The following is a 22,684-nucleotide window of genomic DNA, read 5'->3' on the forward strand; positions in this document are numbered from 1 at the left end:
CAAGTTCAACGATCAGGAACTCAATATGTTGGACCATGACTCCAATGACAAATGGCAACACTGGAGGAACATGTTTGAGGTATTTTTCTCGGATTTGCAGTCATCTTCTATTTCGACAAGTTCACAGCCCTCTTATTGCACCACGTTTCCAATCTCATTTATAAGTGCTTGTTCACCTATCAAAATTATGATACGCTATAAACACTATAAATGGAATTTTTATCAAAAAAAAACAAAAAAAAAACTCCAGTTTTGCAAGATGCTTACTTGCTACCCAGCATCAACAGCCTGAAGAAAGTTTAGAGCTTTATGATAAAAACTTGAAAATACTAAGACACGACTGCGATTTTTCTGCCCTGACAACAAGCTAAGCTAGAGATATCTCAATAAGAGACGTCTTCATCAGTGGAGTACAACTTAATTAAATGAGACAAAATATGCTACAGAACAAAAACTGATTTGGCTACCACCTCCTTATGTTGGACATGCCCAGAAACATCCAATCTTTATTTACAGCTTAATTTTTCAGTGGCTACCATTCCTGCCCACTCTTATTCTCAAAAATCTTCTATCTCAAATTCCTGAGATCGTGACCTCTCCTTCAGGATAACTATTCTTCAAATATAACCAAACAACCCATTACAAGATGACTTTGGCTGAAATCAATCGAAAATATTATATCCTACCAGTATTTTGTTTCGATTTTTAAGCGATTAGACAAGATTAAAAAGTTAGAAAGGGCCAGAAATATTTATCATTTTATGTTAACTTTATGTGCAAAACTGCTTTTCTACTCAAAATTCTAAAATAATTGTCTTTTTTTTTCTTTTTTCTGTTACGTAATCATCGAAAAAGAAGAACCTTATTTTTGATGAATGATTTAACTAAAAATGTTAATCTATTTGCTATTGTTATTATGATGATGATTTGAATTTTTTTTTTTTTTTTTTTTTTTTACAGTGACACAAATCAATCTAACAACGGACCAAATCTTTATAATTGCGGACCCCCCCCAAAAAAAAAAAAAAACCGAACATTTCTTCATAGAAGGAAGGTAGAGAATAGTTAACAGAGACCCCTGCCAATGTTAAGAATAGTTTTCTAAATAGTAACATTATTATGTAGAAACTCATTCTTGACATGGGACAGGCTTTGTTAACTATTCTTTACTTAAACTGTTTACTTATTTTGCATGCCAATCGTCGATTCTTTTCAATCGTTTATGAAAATTTCAAATAGGATTAACAACCAAATGCAAATGAGATTTGTTTTAAACAGAAAACAAGTTTTGTATCACAATTTTTAATCAATTATAAAGAAAAAACATTTGAGAAAAATATTTAGAATGATCTACTCTTGTATAATAATACACAGGCCCCCTTTGAAGTGTATTTTTATATTTTGCAAAATATATGCGAACATTAGATGGGGAGGGGGGTTACAATCATTTGAACACTTAAAAAGCATTTAATTTTTAATTAAATGTTAAGAAATTTTAAAAGAATCAGAACTTGTATTAGAATCGGGAATTTAGAACAGAATTGGTAATGGTATTGGAAAAAATTTCGGTATTGTGCTATTATTAGTCATAGTAAACCCGCCCCCCTAGTCAGTAAAGTAAAACTAATTAAAGTGAACCCTCCATATGTACAGATTAAAATTGCAAAAGGAAGACAGTCACCAATCTCCTTAAGAGATCTCACCCTGATTGGTAAAACTTCGGAGAAGTTACTGCAATGAAGAATTACAAATATTCAGTTTATAGATCCAACCCAATTAAGCTAGGTGATCAAACCCTGCATACATCAAGTTTAGATACTCATCCAAATGAATCTGATTACGTTTACAAACTCTATTCTGCATCTGATTCGGAAGACAACATAACAAAAACGGCCTCATCCTACGTCCGAGACTGACATTCACCTTTTGGACACCAAACAACTGAAGCATATAAAAAAGCAGTAACACTTCAAAGCTAAATCCTCTACAAAGGAGCCCATTAATCAAGATAACTAACTCATCGTCAGACCTACATGGTCCAAGTCAACATTAGGTGATGGACCTAAACAATCAAGATGCTCCCAAAAGACCCACAGAATACCAGGTTATTGGAGCGACTTTATCCTCTATGAATAAGTAAATCAGTGAATGCATTAAATGATTTTTATAACTTGCGCCTCCACCTCTACTACAAAGGATTATAAAAACTAAGCAAGGATTAATCTTTCGTTTTTACTTTGAAATAAGTTGAATAAGACTTTTCTAAAGTTTTATCATGCCTCAGTCATCCATTACCCGGATAAGAGTTTATTGTATTACTCCCTTTATTTTATGCTTGATTAACGAAGATAAAGCATCGCCAAAAATTAAATAAGATTTATTTATAAATGCTTCTAGATGTCCAACCAGAGGCTTGACCTAGACTAATACTAATCAACAAATAATAAGTCACAAATTTTTATATTGCTATTTTTTTTTTTTTTTACTCATCAGCAAATTCTAAATACACAATTTTTTCCGCCCCCGTTTCCAAGATTTCACACAGCTAATACAGTTAGCTTAACTAATACAGTTTTCAATCATACTTACAAAGTACAACTTTCAGTGCATATACAACATGAGGCACATACAAAAATCGCATTTCAAGTAAAAATTCTCTCATATACTTATGTGTTAGAACAAAATAAGTATTTTCACAAAAAATTTGGAAAAATTATCGAGTAGAATTTTAATTAAAAATAAAAATCAGTTTTTGTGTTTTGCAAATCTGCCATTGATAAAAGCAAAAATCCAGGGTTATAGTCAACTACCGTACTTCCTAACTTCTGGCATGTCTGCTACCGGAAGCAGTGACAAGGCAAATCAGTTCCTTCACTTTTATTGTTCTTCCGTATTTCTTTTGTGAAGCGATTTATTGAAATAAAATATAAAAAAGGACATTATTAAAAATTATGCAATAAAATATACAATAAGAATTAACAAAATTATACAGATAAAAATAATGCAATTAGTTTTTATTTGTACTTTTAATGATAAAATTAAAAATAAGTTTTTATTTTATTACTGTTTTGCTGATGCACAGTTCTGTGGCTGGCATTGCTTCATAAACTAAATAGTTTATTACTGAAAAAGATTTTTAAATGTGTTTTCAATAATTCTTAAAAAAAAAAAAAAATAATGCAAAAATTGTTTTAAGAACAATCAGAAAAATGTAATAATAAAAAATAAAGTACATGCACAGGGGAGATATAGGTATGAGAGAAAAAAAAGCAAAAAAAAAAAAAACCCAAAAAATTATTTGTATTGTTCCAGTTTCCGGTAGTAGACCCACCGGAAGTTAGGAAATACGTTAGCTGACTATTACCAAATGCAGTGAAGCAGGGGGAGGAGAGATAAGTCAGTCTTTTATTTAACCAAGTAATAATAAATGATGGATCAGCAAAAAATAAAAACTGATTTTTATCTTGAATTCAAATTCTACTCAATATTTTTTTTTTTTACTTAATACATAAGTATATTGAAGAATTTTTACTTGGAATGCAATTTTCATATGCGCCTCATATTGTATAAGTGCCCAACTTTCTGTCTCTTAAAAACAGAGAAAAGTTACAGCTCGTTGACTTAGGAGTGCTTTATACCAAATAGATTCTTGAATATGATTAAATTTGTGATCGTTTTTTAATTAAATACTAATTCCTATTAATCCCTAACAGTGTATTGAATGGATACCATAATACTTAGTTTACTGCACCTTGTCAGAACAAAGATTCATATAAGATTTCAATCAGATCAGCTTAGTATTTTCCTAGAAAAAATGGAACTGGTAGGCAGATAAACAGACATACAAACTAAGATATATATATATATATATATATATATATATATATATATATATAGCAAAAATGGTAATTAGTAAAAGCCTAAAAAGAGTGCTAAATACTATTGCAGAGCAAATATGTCTTATTTTTTTTATTACCGTTTTATCTGTTTATTTACACATGTTTCGGTTGCTGAATCATATTTACGATCCAGCAACTTCGGCAGACTTTACAGAAAACCAGTTTGTAAAGAGAGAGAGAGAGAGAGAGAGAGAGAGAGAGAGAGAGAGAGAGAGAGAGAGAGAGATTGTTTTTTTTTTTTTTTTAAAATGAGTGTAAATGATAAACGCTTAAAAATAACTTCTAAATAACAAATTCCAAAATAGTAAAACTTATGTTTACGAAAAAAAAAAAAAAAAAAAAAAAAAAGAAGTGAAATTAAAAACAGATATTCCGTACTTGATGATAATTAAGGTTAACATAAAATAACATTTCTAATTAATCATGAAAGGAGAATATGCATTAGTCCATGGATTAAATAAAAGGTTCAGTTTAAAATTCCATAGTAAAAAAAAAAAAAGCACCTTTATAAGGTTGAAAATTACATTGGCCGAAACTTTGTAAATATAACAACTGAGGTGGGAATAGTAGTATAAATAAATACAAGAAATAATACAAAAAAAAAAAAAACATTTTTTTTTGAAAACTCTTAATCTAAAGAAAATAGGGCAAAGTCTATCAAAATGTAACTCATACATTTTGACACATATTACTGGTTTGATTATTATAGAAACTATATATTTTATGTCTAACTATACAGTAATAATTCAATGAAATAAATAGTAATTTTGACAACACACATTAGACGTGTATAAATAAAATAAAGCAAGAGAGTTCATTTTACAGCTTTAATAAACATAGTATAATATTAAAAATATCTGGTATATTTGGATTATTCGGACTACTGTTCTCATCTTGAGTGTTATTTACACAACATTATAGCCCGTGGAATCTCCGACTTCAGGTGTATCCTGTAAAACTTGGAAATCTACATAGGATTTTGAATAGAACTCCTTATTTAATCCACGGAGGTAACATGCTCTTCTTCCATCAGCAATAGAAGTTTTGAGTAATTCACAATTGTACTTTTTGTATCGTCCACATTGAGGATTGAACCTTCAAACTACTGGAGAGTGTCACAACTGAATTTTACTTCATACTTTATTATGCCATGATTCCTTACGGACAATTCTAACATGAATTTAAAACTTATAACTTGTTTTTAGATGTACAACTTTACTACACACCCATAAAAAGATAATCTGAACTGGAATCTTACGAAGATTTCTATCATTCCAGTAATTATAGGAGAAACTGGACTCATGAAAAAGAATTTTAAAAATACCTAACAAATATACCCGGTGAACCAAGTGCAAGAGAGATTCAAACTATTGCATCTAAAGGGACAGTCAGAATCTTAAGATCTCTTGGTCAGAATATATAACATTGGTGGTGAATGTTTGGCATTTGGTAGGATGCCCCATCTCCAGCTTAAACTGATAAGAAAATTGAAAAAAAAAAAAAAAAAAATTATACTCAGTCATGGCTGATTGAACAAGAGCATGCTATCTTCATGGATTAAAGAAAGGGTTCTGTTTGAAATTCCATGCAGATTCCACAGTTTGACACAAAGATTGCAGAGTTGTTCAAGATACACCTGAAGGTTTGCGCTTACATTGACCAAAACATTGGGTGCATAACACTGGCTTGTTTGTGTTTAACAATCAATTTTTTTATGGTCATTTAAGGTCATGCAGATTTTGTATAACACTGGAGTTGAGAATAGTAGTCCAAATAATACAAATTATCAATCCTCATCTCAAAAATTCTTCAGCATAAAAATATCTTGCTGAATTTTTAAGATAAGTATATTTGATTTGATGATATTCGTTGATTTTCCTCTTGTATAATATTGGCAGTATGCATTCAATACAAACAGTCATCACAAAAGCAATTGGGGTAATGCAATCACAATATGAATTTTTCAATCATATCTTTATATTGTACATGCAGAGATAAAAAGAGCAATGGAAATTCCAAACCATTATCAGAAAAAAAAAAACGTATGTAAAATGTCACATGAATTTATCTATCATACTAAATTTCAAAGAATTCTACTTGGCCTTCAGACTAGGATTTGTTGTGTTCAGTCAAAAGAGGAGAAATCTTTTTAGACTGAGGCAATTTAAAAAATATTTTCGTCCTAATCTAAAGTACCCTTTTATACGGAATGCCATCATATACCTGAGAATGAGTCTCCTTGCTGCTTCGGCTGCTTGCATATAGGGTAGAAAGTACCAGTTAAGAATCCGTTCTTGACAATCAGCCAGACAGGTGTGGGGTCAAAAACTGGCCCAGTATCTGTCAGACTGGGGTACGTTGCTAGGAGGTCCACCCTTCCAGACCTTGCCACCCGGCTTTCAGTTGGGGGCAAGTTTATTGCTTGTCGCCCGAGGCGCCCATACCAGGGAATACCAATAGGGTCCCCTTCTTTAGGGGTGCTGACTGGACATCCCACTTACCGACCTTGTGTCACATCTTGCTGAGGTGGGCAGCAAGTTAATATCTACCCTTTTATAGGGAATTTATCCCAATAAGACAATAAATATTTATCCCAATATTTAAGAAAGCAGGTTTAACATGGGTAAAATCCAGCTTTCCATATATAAACTGTAATATGGTAAAAAGTAACTTCCTTTTTTTTTTTCATATTGCAGTTTAAAATAACCATTTTATCAACCCCACAAGGGTAAAGTTAAACATGTTCGTTTTTAATGTGGGTTAAAATCCAGTTCCCAAGAAACGGCACTTTGGATTAGGATAAAAGCAGTAAAATTGCCTCAATTTAGGAGGATTTCTCCTTAATTGACTAAGAACAGAGTCATTTGCTATAAAAGGTATATATATAAAAAAAAAAAAAAATGTAACAACTAGTCACATTATTACTAGTCAAAAGGCCAAAGATTTCAGCTGTCATGCTGACGTTTGAAATAATATTTTCACCAATAAATGTGCAGATAGTAGGAATGTACCTTAAGAATATTCATTTATTTTGTGTAATTAATTGTCTGGTACTTCCCTGAATTATCTGTTCAGGAAATAAAATAAAAAAATTTGATCATTGTTTCGATTAATACAAAAATGAAATATAGCAGTTCAAAATAGAAGACAGGTAAAATTATTTGATATACTTATGTATCAGACAAAACTACTTGTGCACTGAAAAATTATAGAGTAAAAATTTTAGTAATAAATGAAATACATTTCTTACTCATATTTTCATAAGCATCGAAGCCAGTACATGACAGAAGATTATTTCCCTTCTTCTAATATAAAGACACTATGTGGTCTTGTTCTTCAGAGTTCAATGACTAAGGACAGTAAAATGAATTCTATTCATTACTAAATAATTCTATTTGGTAATTTTCCATGATTTTTAGTGTGCATAAATAGTTTTACCTGATATATATACATAAGTATATAAAATAGTTTTTACTGTTATTTTATTTTGAACAAGTTAATGAAAACAATTACTAAAAAATGTTTTTTTCTTTTAAATATTATAAAAGATTAATAACCATGTAAAATTAATAAATCATGTTATAGCATAGAAAAGTTTTGTTTTTCTTGAAATCTTTTTTTCTATTCTACGTTAACAACCAATGAAGCAATTTTAACTAAAAGCCATTGATTAAAAAAAAAAATGGTGGCCTTACAAAAATTAACCAAGTGCAAAAAAAAAAAAAAAAAAAGTTAAAAGCTGCATCACTACGATGTAAACATGCAAAATAACATTTGCAAAAAAAGGGAGATTCTTCGATGTCTTACCTTCAGGAGTATTCTGTTCATCAAATCAGCAGGAGATGGACATGGTGCATTATCATCATGAACATACAAGAGATCTAGCAAGTTTGAGTCAAAGAAAATCAAACAAAGTTGAGAAGTTAAAAATAGATAGATGGCTTAATATGTCATCCTACTGAAAAGTTTCATATTAAAATATGAAATATACAAGACTTTTTAGCCTGTTACGAACAGGTAAAAGTTATAGCCCATTGACTTAGTAGCAGCCAAAACTCACTACAATCACAGGCAGGAGCTAATTCTTGCAGCTTGAGATTTGAAATCCATTTTCTCCCTAACTTGTCCAATCTCAAGCCAGCTCACGTGACAGAGTATATAAAAAGCAAAATCTGAAACCCTTCTTCCTCTTTTGTCCTGGCTTCAGCTGAGAGCAGACATTAGCCGGGGGCTTTGGCCCCAGGCTAAACGTGAGTATGACAAGCTAACCTTCTAACTCCTGTTTATTTCTATGTGCGATACACACACAAACTTTATCATGCTATAGAACTGTTCTCGTCGATACACCGACACACACACACACTGGCACACATGACAACACAAACACACTGAAGACTTTTCCCTTTCTTTCTCCTTTAATCAGCCTCTTTCGTCTCGACGACTAGCTATAAACACATGTAAACGGAACTGAGCTATTCTCTCCTTCAACCAGCCGGCATGATATTAAATCTATCTTTATACAAGAACACTTCAACCTACTAATCTGTTTCTCTTCTAATGCTGCTAACAAAGATGACAAATAAAGTTGTTTATTAATAAAGAATTAAACTCCATTTCATTGTCTCTTATTCTATAACTTACATTGTTACATTTGTGATCACTTTTGCATTCAATAATAATCCCTATTAATATTTAACTGTGAACTGAATAGATACCATAATACTTAGTTTGCTGCACCTTATAATAAAAGTTCATAGAAAATTTCAGCCAGATTGGCCCAGTAGTTTTCCAAGATAAAGTGGAACAGACAGACAGACTTAGAGAAATATAAAATAGTATATATAAATTATAACTAGGACTGTGACAACAGCATATTCTTTTCATTGTTTTGACTCTTGAGTATATATCCGTTAATATCTTATATGTTTTTATATAGACGGATGTGGTTCTCGGTTGATTAAGTGTGTTTAACTGTCGGATATGTACCCGAGAGTAAAAAAAATGAAAAGAATATGCTGTTGTCACAGCCCTAATTATCACAAGTGAAAGAAGAATGTTTCTTAAGTCAGAATTCCAATTAAGTCAGAGTCGGAATTCATGTTGAGCATTTTGGTAATGAAATCAACAACTTTGATTTTGTCACAAAGAAAACCACATTTTTAAAATTATTTTGAAATTTAAATAATTCAATATTTTAACATAGTAAAAAAAAAAAAAAAAAAAAAAATTGCAAAAAGACATTAGATCCAAAACTAATTTGGGAAATAAACACTTAGGAATTAAGTAATCCCGATTGGACATAGAAGCACAAAACATTTGATTCTTTTTCATTATTGTAGCGAAATTCGAAAATTATTGAATTTCAAGTGAAACCAATGGTATCTACTGAATTGTCATGTTGCAGTAATGAACATATCCAAAAATTATGAAAAGCAATAACGTAGAAAATTAATTAATAATGAAAATAGTTTTCAAAGATTAAAAAATTAAATTATGCTAAATTGGTAAAAGATTTTCAGTTTTCAGTAAAGATTTCCCTCCTCTTTTGTTACAATTAGAACTCTCCGGTTTCTTTATTTTTTTTATTTTTTTTTTTGCAAAACTCGATTTTCACTAATTGTTTTCAAAAACTATTTTCATTAATAATTAATTTTCTACCTTATCGTGTTTTGTAATTTTTGGATATTTTCATTACTGTGACATGACAATTCAATAGATACCATTGGTTTGCCTTGAAATTTGGCCTTCGGGACAAGATCAAAGTGTAGTATCTGTTCTTCAGATGCTGCACTTCTATTTCTTGTTCTCTTTCGGTGGAGGAGAAATCCTTCACGACTGAGACAATTTTTATTTTTGTACCTTTTCTCCACGTTAAAAAACGACCCTGGTGTCTAACTCTGTCCCGTGGGGAGGCATAGTAAATAGGTACAATAACAAAGAAGAACCAAACATTCTTCTCTAATGATTTTTTCTTTTCAAATACATGTTTTTATCAGTCTTAGCATTTGGAAGAAGATTGCTCATAGTAGGCGTCATTTCAAACAAAGGGAGATGACCTCATTGATAACCAAACTCTTCTTTAGTCAGAATGGTGTATGGTTTGGTTCAGCCCTAGATGATGCACCTTTCCATACATTACCTCCTCCTTCAGAGAGAGGGAGGTATTACCAATCACCAAACCACCACCTACAACCAAGAAATGCTTGTAGATTCATTCTCAGCTATTTTTGTACTCAACCAGAGTTCCCTCTCCCCTCAGGGGAGTTGGTTCTCCCCACATTTCAGCTTTTTATAAGATTTTGTTGCAGTGCAAGGCAATGAAGTTTTTACCATTTGGAAGAATTTGTATACCATCATCATCATCATCACCACCACCACCATGATGCTGATGAGAAATAGTTACTATGCTGACATGTGATCAACAGCTTTAAAAAATGACTTCCAAACAAACCTATCTCTGATCAAGTATTCATTTATCCCTCTCAAGTCGATATTTATCACTTTTTTTTTCATGTTTTTCTTAGCCTTCCTCTGTAAACTGAACCTGCTGATTCTCAATCTCATCCATTCATTAAACATGGCCATACCAATGAAGTCCGCACACATCTCCTCATGCTGTCCAGATTTAATCTTCCTCTGAGGTTATCAAGTCTACACTCATCTTTAAATAAATTATTAATTTGAACTTATTTTCTGTTTCCACTTTTAAACATAAAATAGTAAACATATGCAAACAAATACAAAATGCTTTCAAATTGTGCGATGATTATACTTTTCCAATAAGAACTCAAATTAAAGTAGACAAAACAAGCCGCACATGCATGGCTTCTCCCCTCTAGTGCTGCATGTGAGATGATGCAAAAAAAATAGTGAAGAGACGATGAATGTCAAAAGTGTGACGGGCCAATGTTGTCTTCACATTGTCGCTAAGTTTCAGAAAAATCTAATGGATGGGGCAAAAGTTATGGGGTAAAAAGTGTCATATTTTGCAATTTTGGGACATTTGTGACCCCTTTTGAGCTCCTGGGAATGCTGAATCCCAGTGAAAATGGACAAATGGTGCACTTTCATGCCTTAAGACATGTTCATTTGAATTCAGCACCATGGAAAACCACTATATAGACATACATAACAAGTTTTTGAGTAATATGAAAAAAAGCTCCAAAAAGGCATGTTTTTTTTAGTCCTAAAAGTCCTAAAGGGATGTGAACCAGAATTTTTGCCAGGGTCACCCATACTGAATTTATATTAGGAACAATAGCCTCCATATTTTGGCCAAGTTTCAGGAAAATCTAATGGATAGATCAAACGCTATGGGGCAAAAAGTGTCATTTTTGGCCATTTTTGACCTCTTTTGAACTTATAAGGATGCCAAATCCCAGTGTAAATGGATAACGGTGGAGTTTTAGGCCTTAACACATGTATATGTGTTATCAAAGTTGACCACAATGAAAAACCCCTATATAGTCAGATATATCAAGTTTTTTGTTGAGCCCCTGGGGACGCAACGGGAATTTTCACAAAAAAAAAAAAAAAAAAAAAATTTTTTATTTGTGCACATCTATTTAATGAAACAATTTGTGGCAAAATTTCAGGAAAAACTAATGTATAGTTATCTGGCAATTGTCCGAACTAATGGACGCACAAACGCCACTGAAAACATAGGTCCATTTCTGATAAATCGGGAGACTAATAAAAAGGATACTTCCTAAAATAGTCTTGAATTGATGAGCCATAACCTTCTGTTGGGGCAGAGAGCAATGGTTTTCAATGGACAATATAACTGGGTACCTGAAAACAAGAGAAAACAGAAACAATTGTTACAATCAAAATGCTGTACTGAATAGCTCAGCAAAGGATCAGGTTGTTGCATTTACAACAGTGATCTCCAAAATAATTGATAATCTTACAGATTATTTGGTTGTGCTATGCTTTTGAAGAGTAATTTTAATTTAAGTTTTTGAAAATGAAAATATTCAAGTTAAATCCTTTTTGTAAGGAAGAACGATAAGCACGGCTACGCAAGTTTGGATCAAAGCAGAAATACTTTTCAGCCATTGATTTCGTAAGAGTATTTGTTTTTGTAAAAAATAAACTATGATAATGTTTCTTTTTAATAAATAGCATTTATTTTAATCAAATTTTATGAAGATTGAAACATTTCTTGTCAATGAAAAGGAACATAAATTGGTCATTAAAATAAAAAATAAACAAAAAAATAATTTTGTTTTCACAAAGAAAATTTTAATTTTCGAAAATAGATAAAAATAAATTGTCTTTATCAAAAACCACATTTTTATGGTTCTATAGTTTTCTCTCTCGCTCTCTCTCATATATATATATATATATATATATATATATATTGCCTGGTCGTACAATATGCTTAAACATGATATCTTAATTCATGCAGATTGCATGTGTATTGTTATAGAATCAATCCTCTATTGATTATGATATATTAAGAGTCAATTAATTCGCAAAAAAACATAAAATTAAAAATAATAAAATTAGTTACAACAGTATAGTAAAATACATCATAATCATGTTGACACATCAGTTCCTGTCAGATTACTGCAATTAATCTTCGTTGAACTTGGTCAATACTAAAATGGGTGACCATTTGAGAATATCTGATGCTATATATGCTCTTCACTTATCTTAGCATTGTTTCTAATTATCCAGGACTTTTCCTGGCCATTGGAATCAAGCAGTACTGACTCAGAAGAGGATTGGTTAGAGATTGTGCAATCCTTGCTTCAAAATTCAGCCCATATTATTCATAACGTCTTCAGGAATGATAAGATAGTCTTCATCGTTCTGACAAATAAATATTCATCCACTCAGCCATAGTTTACAAAACGCAGAAGGTTAATAGATATGACTGACCTGTCACCTAATATGGTGGAGAGATTTGTTAGTTTGATCATGTGATATAGAAAGGATTTAAAGTGAGGTATCAGTTACAGTTTTGATATTAATAACAAAACAAACAGGGTTGTGCAGAGGTCTAATGATGTCCAGATTTCAAAATATAATTGAGTGCCTAAACCTCTGCAGGCAAACATATACAATAATTCTCCTCATCACTGTAGTATATGTTGGGAACTATCCAACCCAGTATTTGCTAATAGATTTTATCATACTGTTTAAGTAATAGAATTTATAGAGGGGAAAGGTTAGAATTATAATTAAGCACAGGAAATCTTGTTAATTTTATGCAGCAGTTTGCTTTTAGCATAGAATTTAGAGACAATGTCAGAAACAAACAATTACAAAAGGTCAATGTTTAGTATCTAGATAGATAACAATCTACAAACAATAAAAAAAGAAAACGTAAATCAAGAATGCTTTCTTTCTTCTTCCTAAAGACAGCATCTTCCTGTTGCACTTTAAAAGGAATGCAGACAGATGCCAATTTGTTTCAGACGTCATCAAACATGGCCTGTTTTCAGAATACAGTCTAGATTAAAATTTAGATTCGTAGTGGGATTGTTTTTATTAAAGTTCTAAACAGTTGTGTCGAAATAATTCATAAAAGAGCTGTGATATTCATATTGTGGCACTATGCTTTTACAGGGGAGATAATTTAGTCCATTTCAGCAAGTGTTAAGATTTCTCTGAAAGTAGATGTGAACAAGTTTATAATTTTAAAAAGTTTATTTCATTTTGACAAAGTCGTTTATTAACTTGTTAGGTGAAAGTTCAAAATACTTAAAAAGGCCCCCTCGCCATGTTAACTGATATTGGAACATAACTTTCAATGTGTTTATTAATTATTCTTTCCTTTTGTAAATAAAATTAGATTGAAACTATTTGAGGATATTTAAATAGGATCAGCCCAACAGGGTGAAAGTAGTATTTTGGGTGAAAGTATCTAGCTTAGGGTAAGTCCAAAAAGTATTTGAAAAATTACATAACCATCGAACACCCTTTTTCTCACAAAACAAATATAATGGAATATTCCTGTCTGTTTGTTTTTTTTTGTATATTTTTTATTATGTTAAATAAAATCACTTTTTCTTGTAAAAACCTACTCCTCTAATATCATCCTTGTTCTTTGCAATCCTGTTTAAGAGATCCAATCTCACAAAAAGACCAACCTCTTTGTTTTTGGTCTTACAGTGAGAAGTCTGTCTCTAGAGAGAGTTGAGACGGACTTCTTAACCTGTCCTGGTTTTATTTTGCTTGGGGTAAATTTTGGGATAAAGACAAGATAAAATTGCATTCCAAATAAAAATCTTTTGAAATGCTTATAGGGAAAAGTAAATATGCTCATTAAAAATTATAAAAAAAACTATCTAGTAGAAGTTTAATTAAAAGTAAAAATCAATTTTATCATAAATTGCAGTTTTATCATATTAAATAATTTTGAAGAGTTATCTGAAAACAGGGGAGATAATTCAGTCCATTTCGGCAAATGTTAAGATTTCTCTGAAAGTTGACAAGTTTATAATTTTAAAAAGTTTGTTTCATTTCGACAAAGTCGTTTATTAATTTTTTAGGTCACAGTTTAAAATATTTAAAAAGGCCTCCTCCCTGTGTTAAAAAACATTATCATTTAGAAAGTCATTTTAACATGTGAAAAGAGAGGGTTTCCATATTATTTGGGAGTATGATCTCTTAGAATTACTCCCTCTGTTCTAAATAACTCTTCACAACAGAGAGATGGTGACTCATGCAAATTAGAATAAAATTGGTTTTTAATCTTAAATTTCTACCTGTTAGTTTTATGTGTGTCTATCTATATAAGCACCCAACTTTTTTTTATTCCCCATCATTAAAATTAGAAATAAAGATATTGAAATATTGTAAGTCACTGAATGAATGCAATATTACAGTGATCGAATGTGAAAAGAAAAAAAAAAATTTGGTTCTTGTCCAGAATTCCTTGTATTAAAAAAACTAAAAAAAAAATCTGTATGATGTATGTAGCCATGACAAAACAAAAATATCAGATTCCAAAAATTATGTAAATTGTTCAAGTAGTTTTATTTTTTATGAAGAAAATCATTTTTAACCAATTAATGAGAATTTATATACATTACAACATAAATCTTGTAATTTTGAATCATGTTAAGTTCTCTCCCTTTGTGCTTTTTAGATTGTTTTTAAAATGGTGGACAAGATAGCAGTTCTTCAGTTACTCATAAAATTTCAGTTTCCTATTTAAAAATAAAACTACTTGATCAATTTGTGTGATTTTGGGAATATGATATTGTTATTTTGTCACATGTACGTAAATCAAAGATTTTTCTTTATTTTTGTTTTTTAATATAATAAATAGTAAAATAATGTTGTTTTTTTTTTAATGTAATAAGAAATAGGGGAAATTCTAGACAAGAATCGAATATTCTAATATGAATTTTTTCTTTTCATCTTTAAAAAATATTCAGAACTTTTTAGATGGCATCATATTATTTACAGTCAGATATTTTATTTTCCAAATCATTAAATAGCACAAGCTCCCGGGGGGGAGACACCAAAAAAATGTCACCTACTCATGGAATTGTTAATGAAATTTACAATCCTTTCTGCAATCCAACCACATTTAGTACAAATAAACTTTAGTCTATGCCTGACTTGTCCACCAAATTTCTATTAGTAATGACCAACAGTCTTTGTTCCATAACTATTCAGTTATATGCTTCATATGTGCACCTTTTCATTGCAAGCACACCTGCTGTTATTAACTGACACACATTTAGTTCAGGAACCATTTGGGGATGGTTTTGATAGACATTATCTTTAAGATTATATTTCTGAATTTTTGAGATGAGGCTTCATAATTTGCATTCTTCAGACTAATGTTCTCACCTTCAATGTTATTTTCACATTTCAGTTGATGTAACCTACAGCTTCCAAATACCCATGGTATAATGGACAAAGGGCCTGCAGCACAATGGATAAAGTACTAGGTAAAGTTCAGTTCTTCAGGTTGATGGTTCAATTCTCAGTTTTGGCGCTACTAAGAATACAGTTGTGAATTATTTAAAACTTCTACCTAATCATGGTTAACAGAACAAGAGCATGCTACCCCTGTAAATTAAAAAAAAAAGGGGGGCTCCATTTGAAATTCTGAAGAGATGACTGAAATACATCTCAATAAAGTTGAAGGTTACATCGGACAAAACATTATGAAATTAAAACTCATGATGAGAAGAATTGTGGAGGATAAGGAGTCGAGTGTTTGGCAGCAGAAAGAACACCTTGGAATTAAGCATTCGGAAAAATTGCGGAGTCAGTGAAAAAGAGTGCTATCTATTTCTATTTAGATTATAAAAAAAATAATTGCACTCACCGAGATGCCTTGAAGGCGTATTCCTTGATAGCCATGAGAACAGAATCCAGAGTAATCTTAGAAGTCAAGGTATGACCATGGTATATGATTGGAGCATCTTCAGGGCCATCCCAGCAATCCACTATGATGAAAGAAATTTGGAAATATTAACAGACATCATTGAAAATAAAAGCAGCAAAAACAACAAAAAAAGAAAAGAAAAAAACAGACAAATAAAAGATCAAATATAAAGAGAACTGAACATTAAGATGTTTAATGAGAAAATGTAGACATTGTTTTTTTTTTTGTTACAAAAGAGTCACCACTTATCAAGGCCCGGACGTCACTTGAGGATAAAGGTTAATGAATGTACGATAGTCAATGGGAAAATATCGTAGTAATCATTAGTAATGGGATCTTGGTAAATTGGATTACTTACAGAGTTGACTCATCAAGAACTTTTCGAAAGTCATACTCTCTTTTCGATTGACTAGCCTTAATTTAAAACTTCACCACTTCCAGTTTGGTGATGGGCGCAATGGCAAAGACATCACGTTTTTTTTTGTTTTTTTTTAACATTGGTTTCCTCCTTTGCAGTATGAGTTCGAGCCTACCTGCAACACTTTTTTTTTTTTTTTCACTCAACACACACCTCCAAATATCCAGGCAACGCTGGGCACCCAGGCTAGTTACAAAATAGAAGTGGTTGGTCTTCAATAGAGATCGCAATATGGTTAGAAATGCTGCAAAGTTCAATAATAATAGAAAGAAAATTTAAATCTGTATACCACAAGAAAATGGGTGGACCTAATGAAAATAACATGGCAAACGCAACTAATGGAAACTGGTTACATTTTTTGATGTTAGAGAACAACAAATCCCATCAAGATATGTTTTGGAATTTTTCAGATGAAGATAACTTGTATTATTATTCTGATCTTAGCTTTCATTTTCGCAATGGATGAAAGAGAGAACTTGAATGCCTACTAGACATTATCCTCAAGTGCCTCTGTACAGGAGTTTGCCAGGGCAACATGTTATGATGCTTTCCCTAAAAGTAAATCCTGATTAAATATTCAAAATCACATAGTATTTGCCGTACAAATAAGATCTCCTTGCTATGGAAAACCTACAACGGTTTTACACCTTCTCAAAGTGATGTTACTTTAAGTAACAGCACATGAAGCTGGATACTCCACCAGACCAGATGAATTCTTATCCCGGAATCCAGTCAGACCAAGAGACCACAAGAAAGATATACTGTAACATATTTAAACGGTCAATTGGGAAGAGGAAAATTATGTTTTCAACTTATTTACTAATTTAGTGTTTGAGAGGTAGAGATCAAGTGTTAGCCCCAGGAAAGGGGCTCGTTGGTTTCTAAGAACTTCGACTGAAGTAAAAGGGAACACTCAGGTGAAGGTGTTGATTAACAATTAGTTGTCTAAATGACAGTCTTCTGGAATTTGTAGGTTCAATCCTTATGACAGGCAATAATCACCAAGAATAATATATTTAACACTTCTACTTTGTCATGGCTGACCAGACAAGAACAATATACTCATGTGAATTAAATAAGATTCATTTTGAAATTTCATACAGGTTTCCAAATTCCACAGAAAGACTTTCAGGTCTCAAGTTTAACAAGACGCAATTAAAGAAGGTATGAGATTACATCAATCCAAGCATTGCAAGAATGAGATTATAAGGGAGAACAGCTGGTTGAATAATCCAAATAATCCAATATTAAACCTCATCTTCATTCAAACACTGATGGCAATATACAACAATATATGAAAGAATATATGTATAGCCTCGCATTTCATGTTCAGTATTTCCAAAGTCAATGGTCATAAATATTAAATGGTAAAGAAAAGACAAACTTACGTTCCACACATCGGCAGCCCCTCTGCAAAGCTCTAATGTATGCTTCCACTCTACTTGGGCCATGCAGTTGGTCTTCTGCCAAGTAACTGAAAAAATATATATTAAAATTATTTTTATAGTGGAAAGTTTTTCAGTTAATTACATTGAGGCAAGATTTAAAAAGAGGACCAATAATAAAAGATTTTAATCTTTTCAGTAAATAAGTAAAATCTAAATTATCTTCCTTGCTTTTTTCTGATTAGCAAACAAGTCTTGGATTTTAAGTGGTCTTTTGGTTAGCATTATCATGAAGCATTTGTATATATGGAAGGTGATGGTAGTATAACGGGTAACGACACAGAATGATGACCTTGGTGTTCCAAGTTTGAATCTAGTTCGTTCCATAAACATCACTTTTATTTAGCAATCTTCACATGGTCCTTCCTGTAATTCCCAATGTCTTTCTGGAAAGAATATTTGACTAGAAAAATATTGCGGAAAACAATGCCAACAAAAGAATCTTCAAATTCATAGGATATGATTATGATTTGTATATATAACAAACATTTATAATTAAATTCAAACAACTGAGGATATTTTAAGTAGAATGACCTCATAGAGTAAATGTGGTATTACAGTAATAGCTCACAAGTCTAGTAAAAAGTAGGGTCTTGTGCCTAATTTTTTTTTAAAAGTACAGCCATATTGTTGTGGCAAATAAATAATGCAAAGTGTAGTATCAATTCTGTTCTAAGTTTTACTGAGATTCGAATAAGGTGTCCAAGTGATCTGTTAAACACCGTTAAGACGTCTGACTATATCGTCTGCTTTAAATGACATAAGATTTATTTCTCAGCATGTCACATAGCTGTTGAAGTTGGCTGCTTGGTTAGAGTGCACAATTTGAGTAAAAAGTAACTTGTGTCTGGTGGTTCAGATTGTGGGACTCATTAAATAGTCATTTCCATATGATGAAATGTATATACAATATTGATGATAATTAAAAAAATATTTCTTATCAAGCATGTAGTGTTAAAAATAACATTTTGGTTTTGAATGTGTCTTTTCATGCATTTTCATAATGAATATACAGTTCTTGTTACTAGATAAGTCTTGCATAGAAATTGTCCAAAATTTTTCTCGGATTCAATTTTTCAAGTGATTCTCAATTGACACGCTTATGTCTCTGAACAAATTTTCTTTAGATTATATTATAATTTCCAATTTAAAATCAAAAGAGTTACTCTCTGCAAATCAATAAAATACTTTTAGATAGATATAAACAACTGAAAATTTATAAGACAATGTTTTAAATGTGGTTTATTTCTCAGTTTATTGCATAGCTGTTGAAGCTGGCGTCTTAGAGTGCTTGAATTTGAGTTCAAAATGACTTGTGCTTGGGCCTTTAGATCCTGTTATCTTTAATAACGATTCCATTAGGATGAAACCTATACATATATGAATGCTAATCAAAAAAACATTTATTATTAAACATGTAGTATTAAAAATAGACATCATGGGTTAGTTTGTGTTTCTCCATATATTTATTTCTAGTATAGCATCTTTTTCTGAATCAAATGGTGTATAGAAACTGTCAAACATTTTATTGATGAATTTAAATTTTTTAATTGATCCGCAATTAAATCCACTTTTTTTTTTTTTACATCAATTAATATTTCTCTGAACAAGTTTTACCTGGGTTAAAAGTATTATTTCCGATTTCAAATCAATGAATAAAATCTATCTCTGCAGATAAAATAAATACTTTGTAACAACCAAAATGAAGACAGTAATTAAAATCATTAAAAAAATTCCTTAATTGAAAATGAAAGGATTGTGTACTCACGTGTTGTGAGAAGAATTAATAAAATAGTAAGAGATTGGTTTCGTCATGTCTTGGTAGACATGCGTACATGCAGGATTAAAAATGCTTTGCTCTTCTGATGCCATAAACAATTGAAAACCTACAAGACATAAATAGAATATTATTAATAATAAAGTTAATAAAAATCAGTGACATGCATTCATAAACCATTAAGAAAAACACTGAGTTTTAGTGTTGCATAATCTTATGGAATAAAAACACAAAAAATAAATGATTTTATAAATTCTATATTTTCATATTAATTGGATTTGTAACCATAACAAACTATTTTCTCTTGTGGATTAATGTCCCCTTATTCACTGATATAGTCATGCACTGATCAGTCAGCTAGTAGGCCGCATTAACCCAATACATACCTTAAGGAACTAATTACGCCCAGTCAGGAACTAGCCAGCAGAGACGCTCAGGCCAGCAAAGAAGACAGACCTCTCTCCTCTCACTCACTGTTCACTGAATTCCCCCAGCTGCAACTGCTTCACTGAAGATATCCACTGGATAACTTGGGGACACTTCAAGTTTCTGCCTCCCCACACGAGAACATCCTAGCGCTTTCTATTCCTTTTGTTTCTTTCACCTCGGACACAGTCTGTCTTCGTTTGAAATAAACCTTTTTGTTGTTTTGTTTAAAAAAAAGATGTTGATTAATCCCGGTGCTTTTGGGTCGCAAATTAATCTTTTATTAGGAGGTTGTTTTTTTTTTTTTTAAATTTTATTAATTTCTTCAGGTGGATCTTGTTGAACTCCAGAAACTGCATGGATTTTTAAATGGAACCCATGGCCTGATAGAAGTTCTACGTAATTTATAATTGTATTGTCTGTATTGGTGATTGAACTTTTAGCCTTCAGAAAAAAGTATCACTTACTACTGAATTTTACCAAGTATTTTATCCACTCTATGGGTTCTTGCGAACAGAGGTTACACCAAACAAAACACTGAAAATAAGTTGAGAACAGTAGTTCGAATTATCCAAATAATATGAATTATCAATCGTCATCTCAAAGTTTCAGAAACATAATATTCAACATTTTTTTTTTTTTTTAGATGTGTCAAAGGTTCTCTATAAGAAGCTTTGTCTGTCGGTCTGTCATGCTAAGTTTTAAAAAGCATTATTTTTTAGTATGTCCCGCTTAAATTTGAGAGTGTATTTTTGCTGGTAAATTCTTTAGAAAAAGGAGACAAAGTCCATTTCTAATATTCAAAACAAGTTTATTGAGTTGTCTTTGTTGTGGTGACACAATAAAAGGAGAATTGGACAGAAGAGTTAGAATAAGTCCATTAGTATAGACGAAGATGAAAGTTTAAGAAATCTTGATTGTAAAGAAGAGAAAAGAGTTCATATATGAAGAATGAGTGCTGTACACAAGTGTTGAAATCATATTTTTTCAATTTTCTTATTTTGTTCGAGATGGGAATAAGGCATTCTGCCAGATGCCAGATATTCGCCTGCTATCTCATATATTCCAACCATCCCTTTAAGTGTAATTGTTTGTACCTCTCTTGCACTTGGTTCACCGAGTATATTTGCCAGGTAGTTTTTGAAATTCTTTTTCAGAAGTCCAGTTGCTCCTATAATTATTTGAATGATGGAGATCTTCCTATAATTCCAGTTTTTTTTTTTTCTCGTTTCTGTTTTTTTAGGTATGAGTATGCGTGTCTGTGTTTTAAGTTCAAATGTATACTGCTATAGTAACCATGTTGGGTCCTCGGAGCTTCTTGCTGAATTCTAGGGCCAGACAGCCCAGGAAGGAAGTCGGTAGTTACACCCCAACAGTGAAGATTTGGGAGGGGGTGGGTAAAAAAAGGGCTGCTGAATGAATCAGCTAACTTTTGACTTAAAAAAAAAAAAGAGGGTCCAACTAGCAATCCCTTTTTATCAACTTTCATCATATGCTCAGCTCGTCTGAGAAATGACCTCTGATTGGGCAAGCTAGAAAGGAAGTTGAATGCTTGCACCAATCAGCGACAAGCTTAGAAATTAAGCACCAATTTAAAAATCACAATGGCGGCTCACTGTATCTGTGTTGTTGTCACATGTAGTGTTAGTAGTAGTAGTACTACTACTACTACTACAGTTCTGTTTAAATTCAAAATAGCTTTTTAATTGCAAAATGCTCAGATGAAATATTCAGATGATTGTAATGCAAGAGTAACAAAGGTTAATTGTGGGTTCAATCCCTAACAAATGCAATATTACAGAAACAACCAGAAAAATGGAACATAGGGACCAATGTGTATTTATGTATCTATGCGTTGTGACCATACAAAATCTGAATTAACATAATATTTATATACAATAAATATAAACATATATATATATATATATCTTTCATTTAGGAGATACCGCTTATCAAGGCTCAAAGGTCACTCAAGGATAATAGTTAATGATATTGTCGATTTGATGAACAGAACTATGGAGGATTGTAAATCGGTAAAAAGAGAATTTGATTACTTAAGAGAACAGCTCAATAGGTATTTGTTGACATTAGACTTGATGATTACTATGTTGTAGTTAGTAAAGAATGATTCCCATAGTATAGTGTTCCACAGATATGAAGTTCTTGTAAGGAAATTTTATGGAAGTTTTGTTCCGGTTTTAGACACACAGAAAAATAAAAGAGATAAAAATTCTTTGTAGTGATGCTAACTAGACAAATTCTTGCTGTTACTGTTTAACAAGGGAAACCAGAGATTCTAATTCGATCTACTATCTACCTATCTAAAATATTTTTATCCAGAAACATGTTCAACTCATCAGT

At 31.6% G+C, this 22,684-nt stretch overlaps 1 protein-coding gene across 2 annotated transcripts in view; it reads right to left on the bottom strand.

Annotated features, from left to right (window-relative positions):
• Positions 1–22,684, bottom strand: part of LOC145260268 (1-phosphatidylinositol 4,5-bisphosphate phosphodiesterase delta-1-like) — a 316,049-nt gene that overhangs the window by 69,596 nt on the left and 223,769 nt on the right. For both annotated transcript variants that reach the window (XM_080118103.1, XM_080118100.1), the window contains 5 exons: positions 19,889–20,006; positions 18,064–18,149; positions 16,198–16,318; positions 11,605–11,690; positions 7,707–7,780 (listed from right to left, as the gene is read on the bottom strand). In XM_080118103.1, coding sequence (XP_079974229.1) covers positions 7,707–7,780; positions 11,605–11,690; positions 16,198–16,318; positions 18,064–18,149; positions 19,889–20,006 — 485 coding nt within the window. The remainder of the gene's footprint in view (positions 1–7,706; positions 7,781–11,604; positions 11,691–16,197; positions 16,319–18,063; positions 18,150–19,888; positions 20,007–22,684) is intronic.

The sequence above is a fragment of the Euprymna scolopes genome, chromosome 3 (genome assembly GCF_053919585.1).
Source record: "Euprymna scolopes isolate OS-2025 chromosome 3, ASM5391958v1, whole genome shotgun sequence".
Taxonomy (NCBI): Eukaryota; Metazoa; Mollusca; class Cephalopoda; order Sepiida; family Sepiolidae; genus Euprymna; species Euprymna scolopes.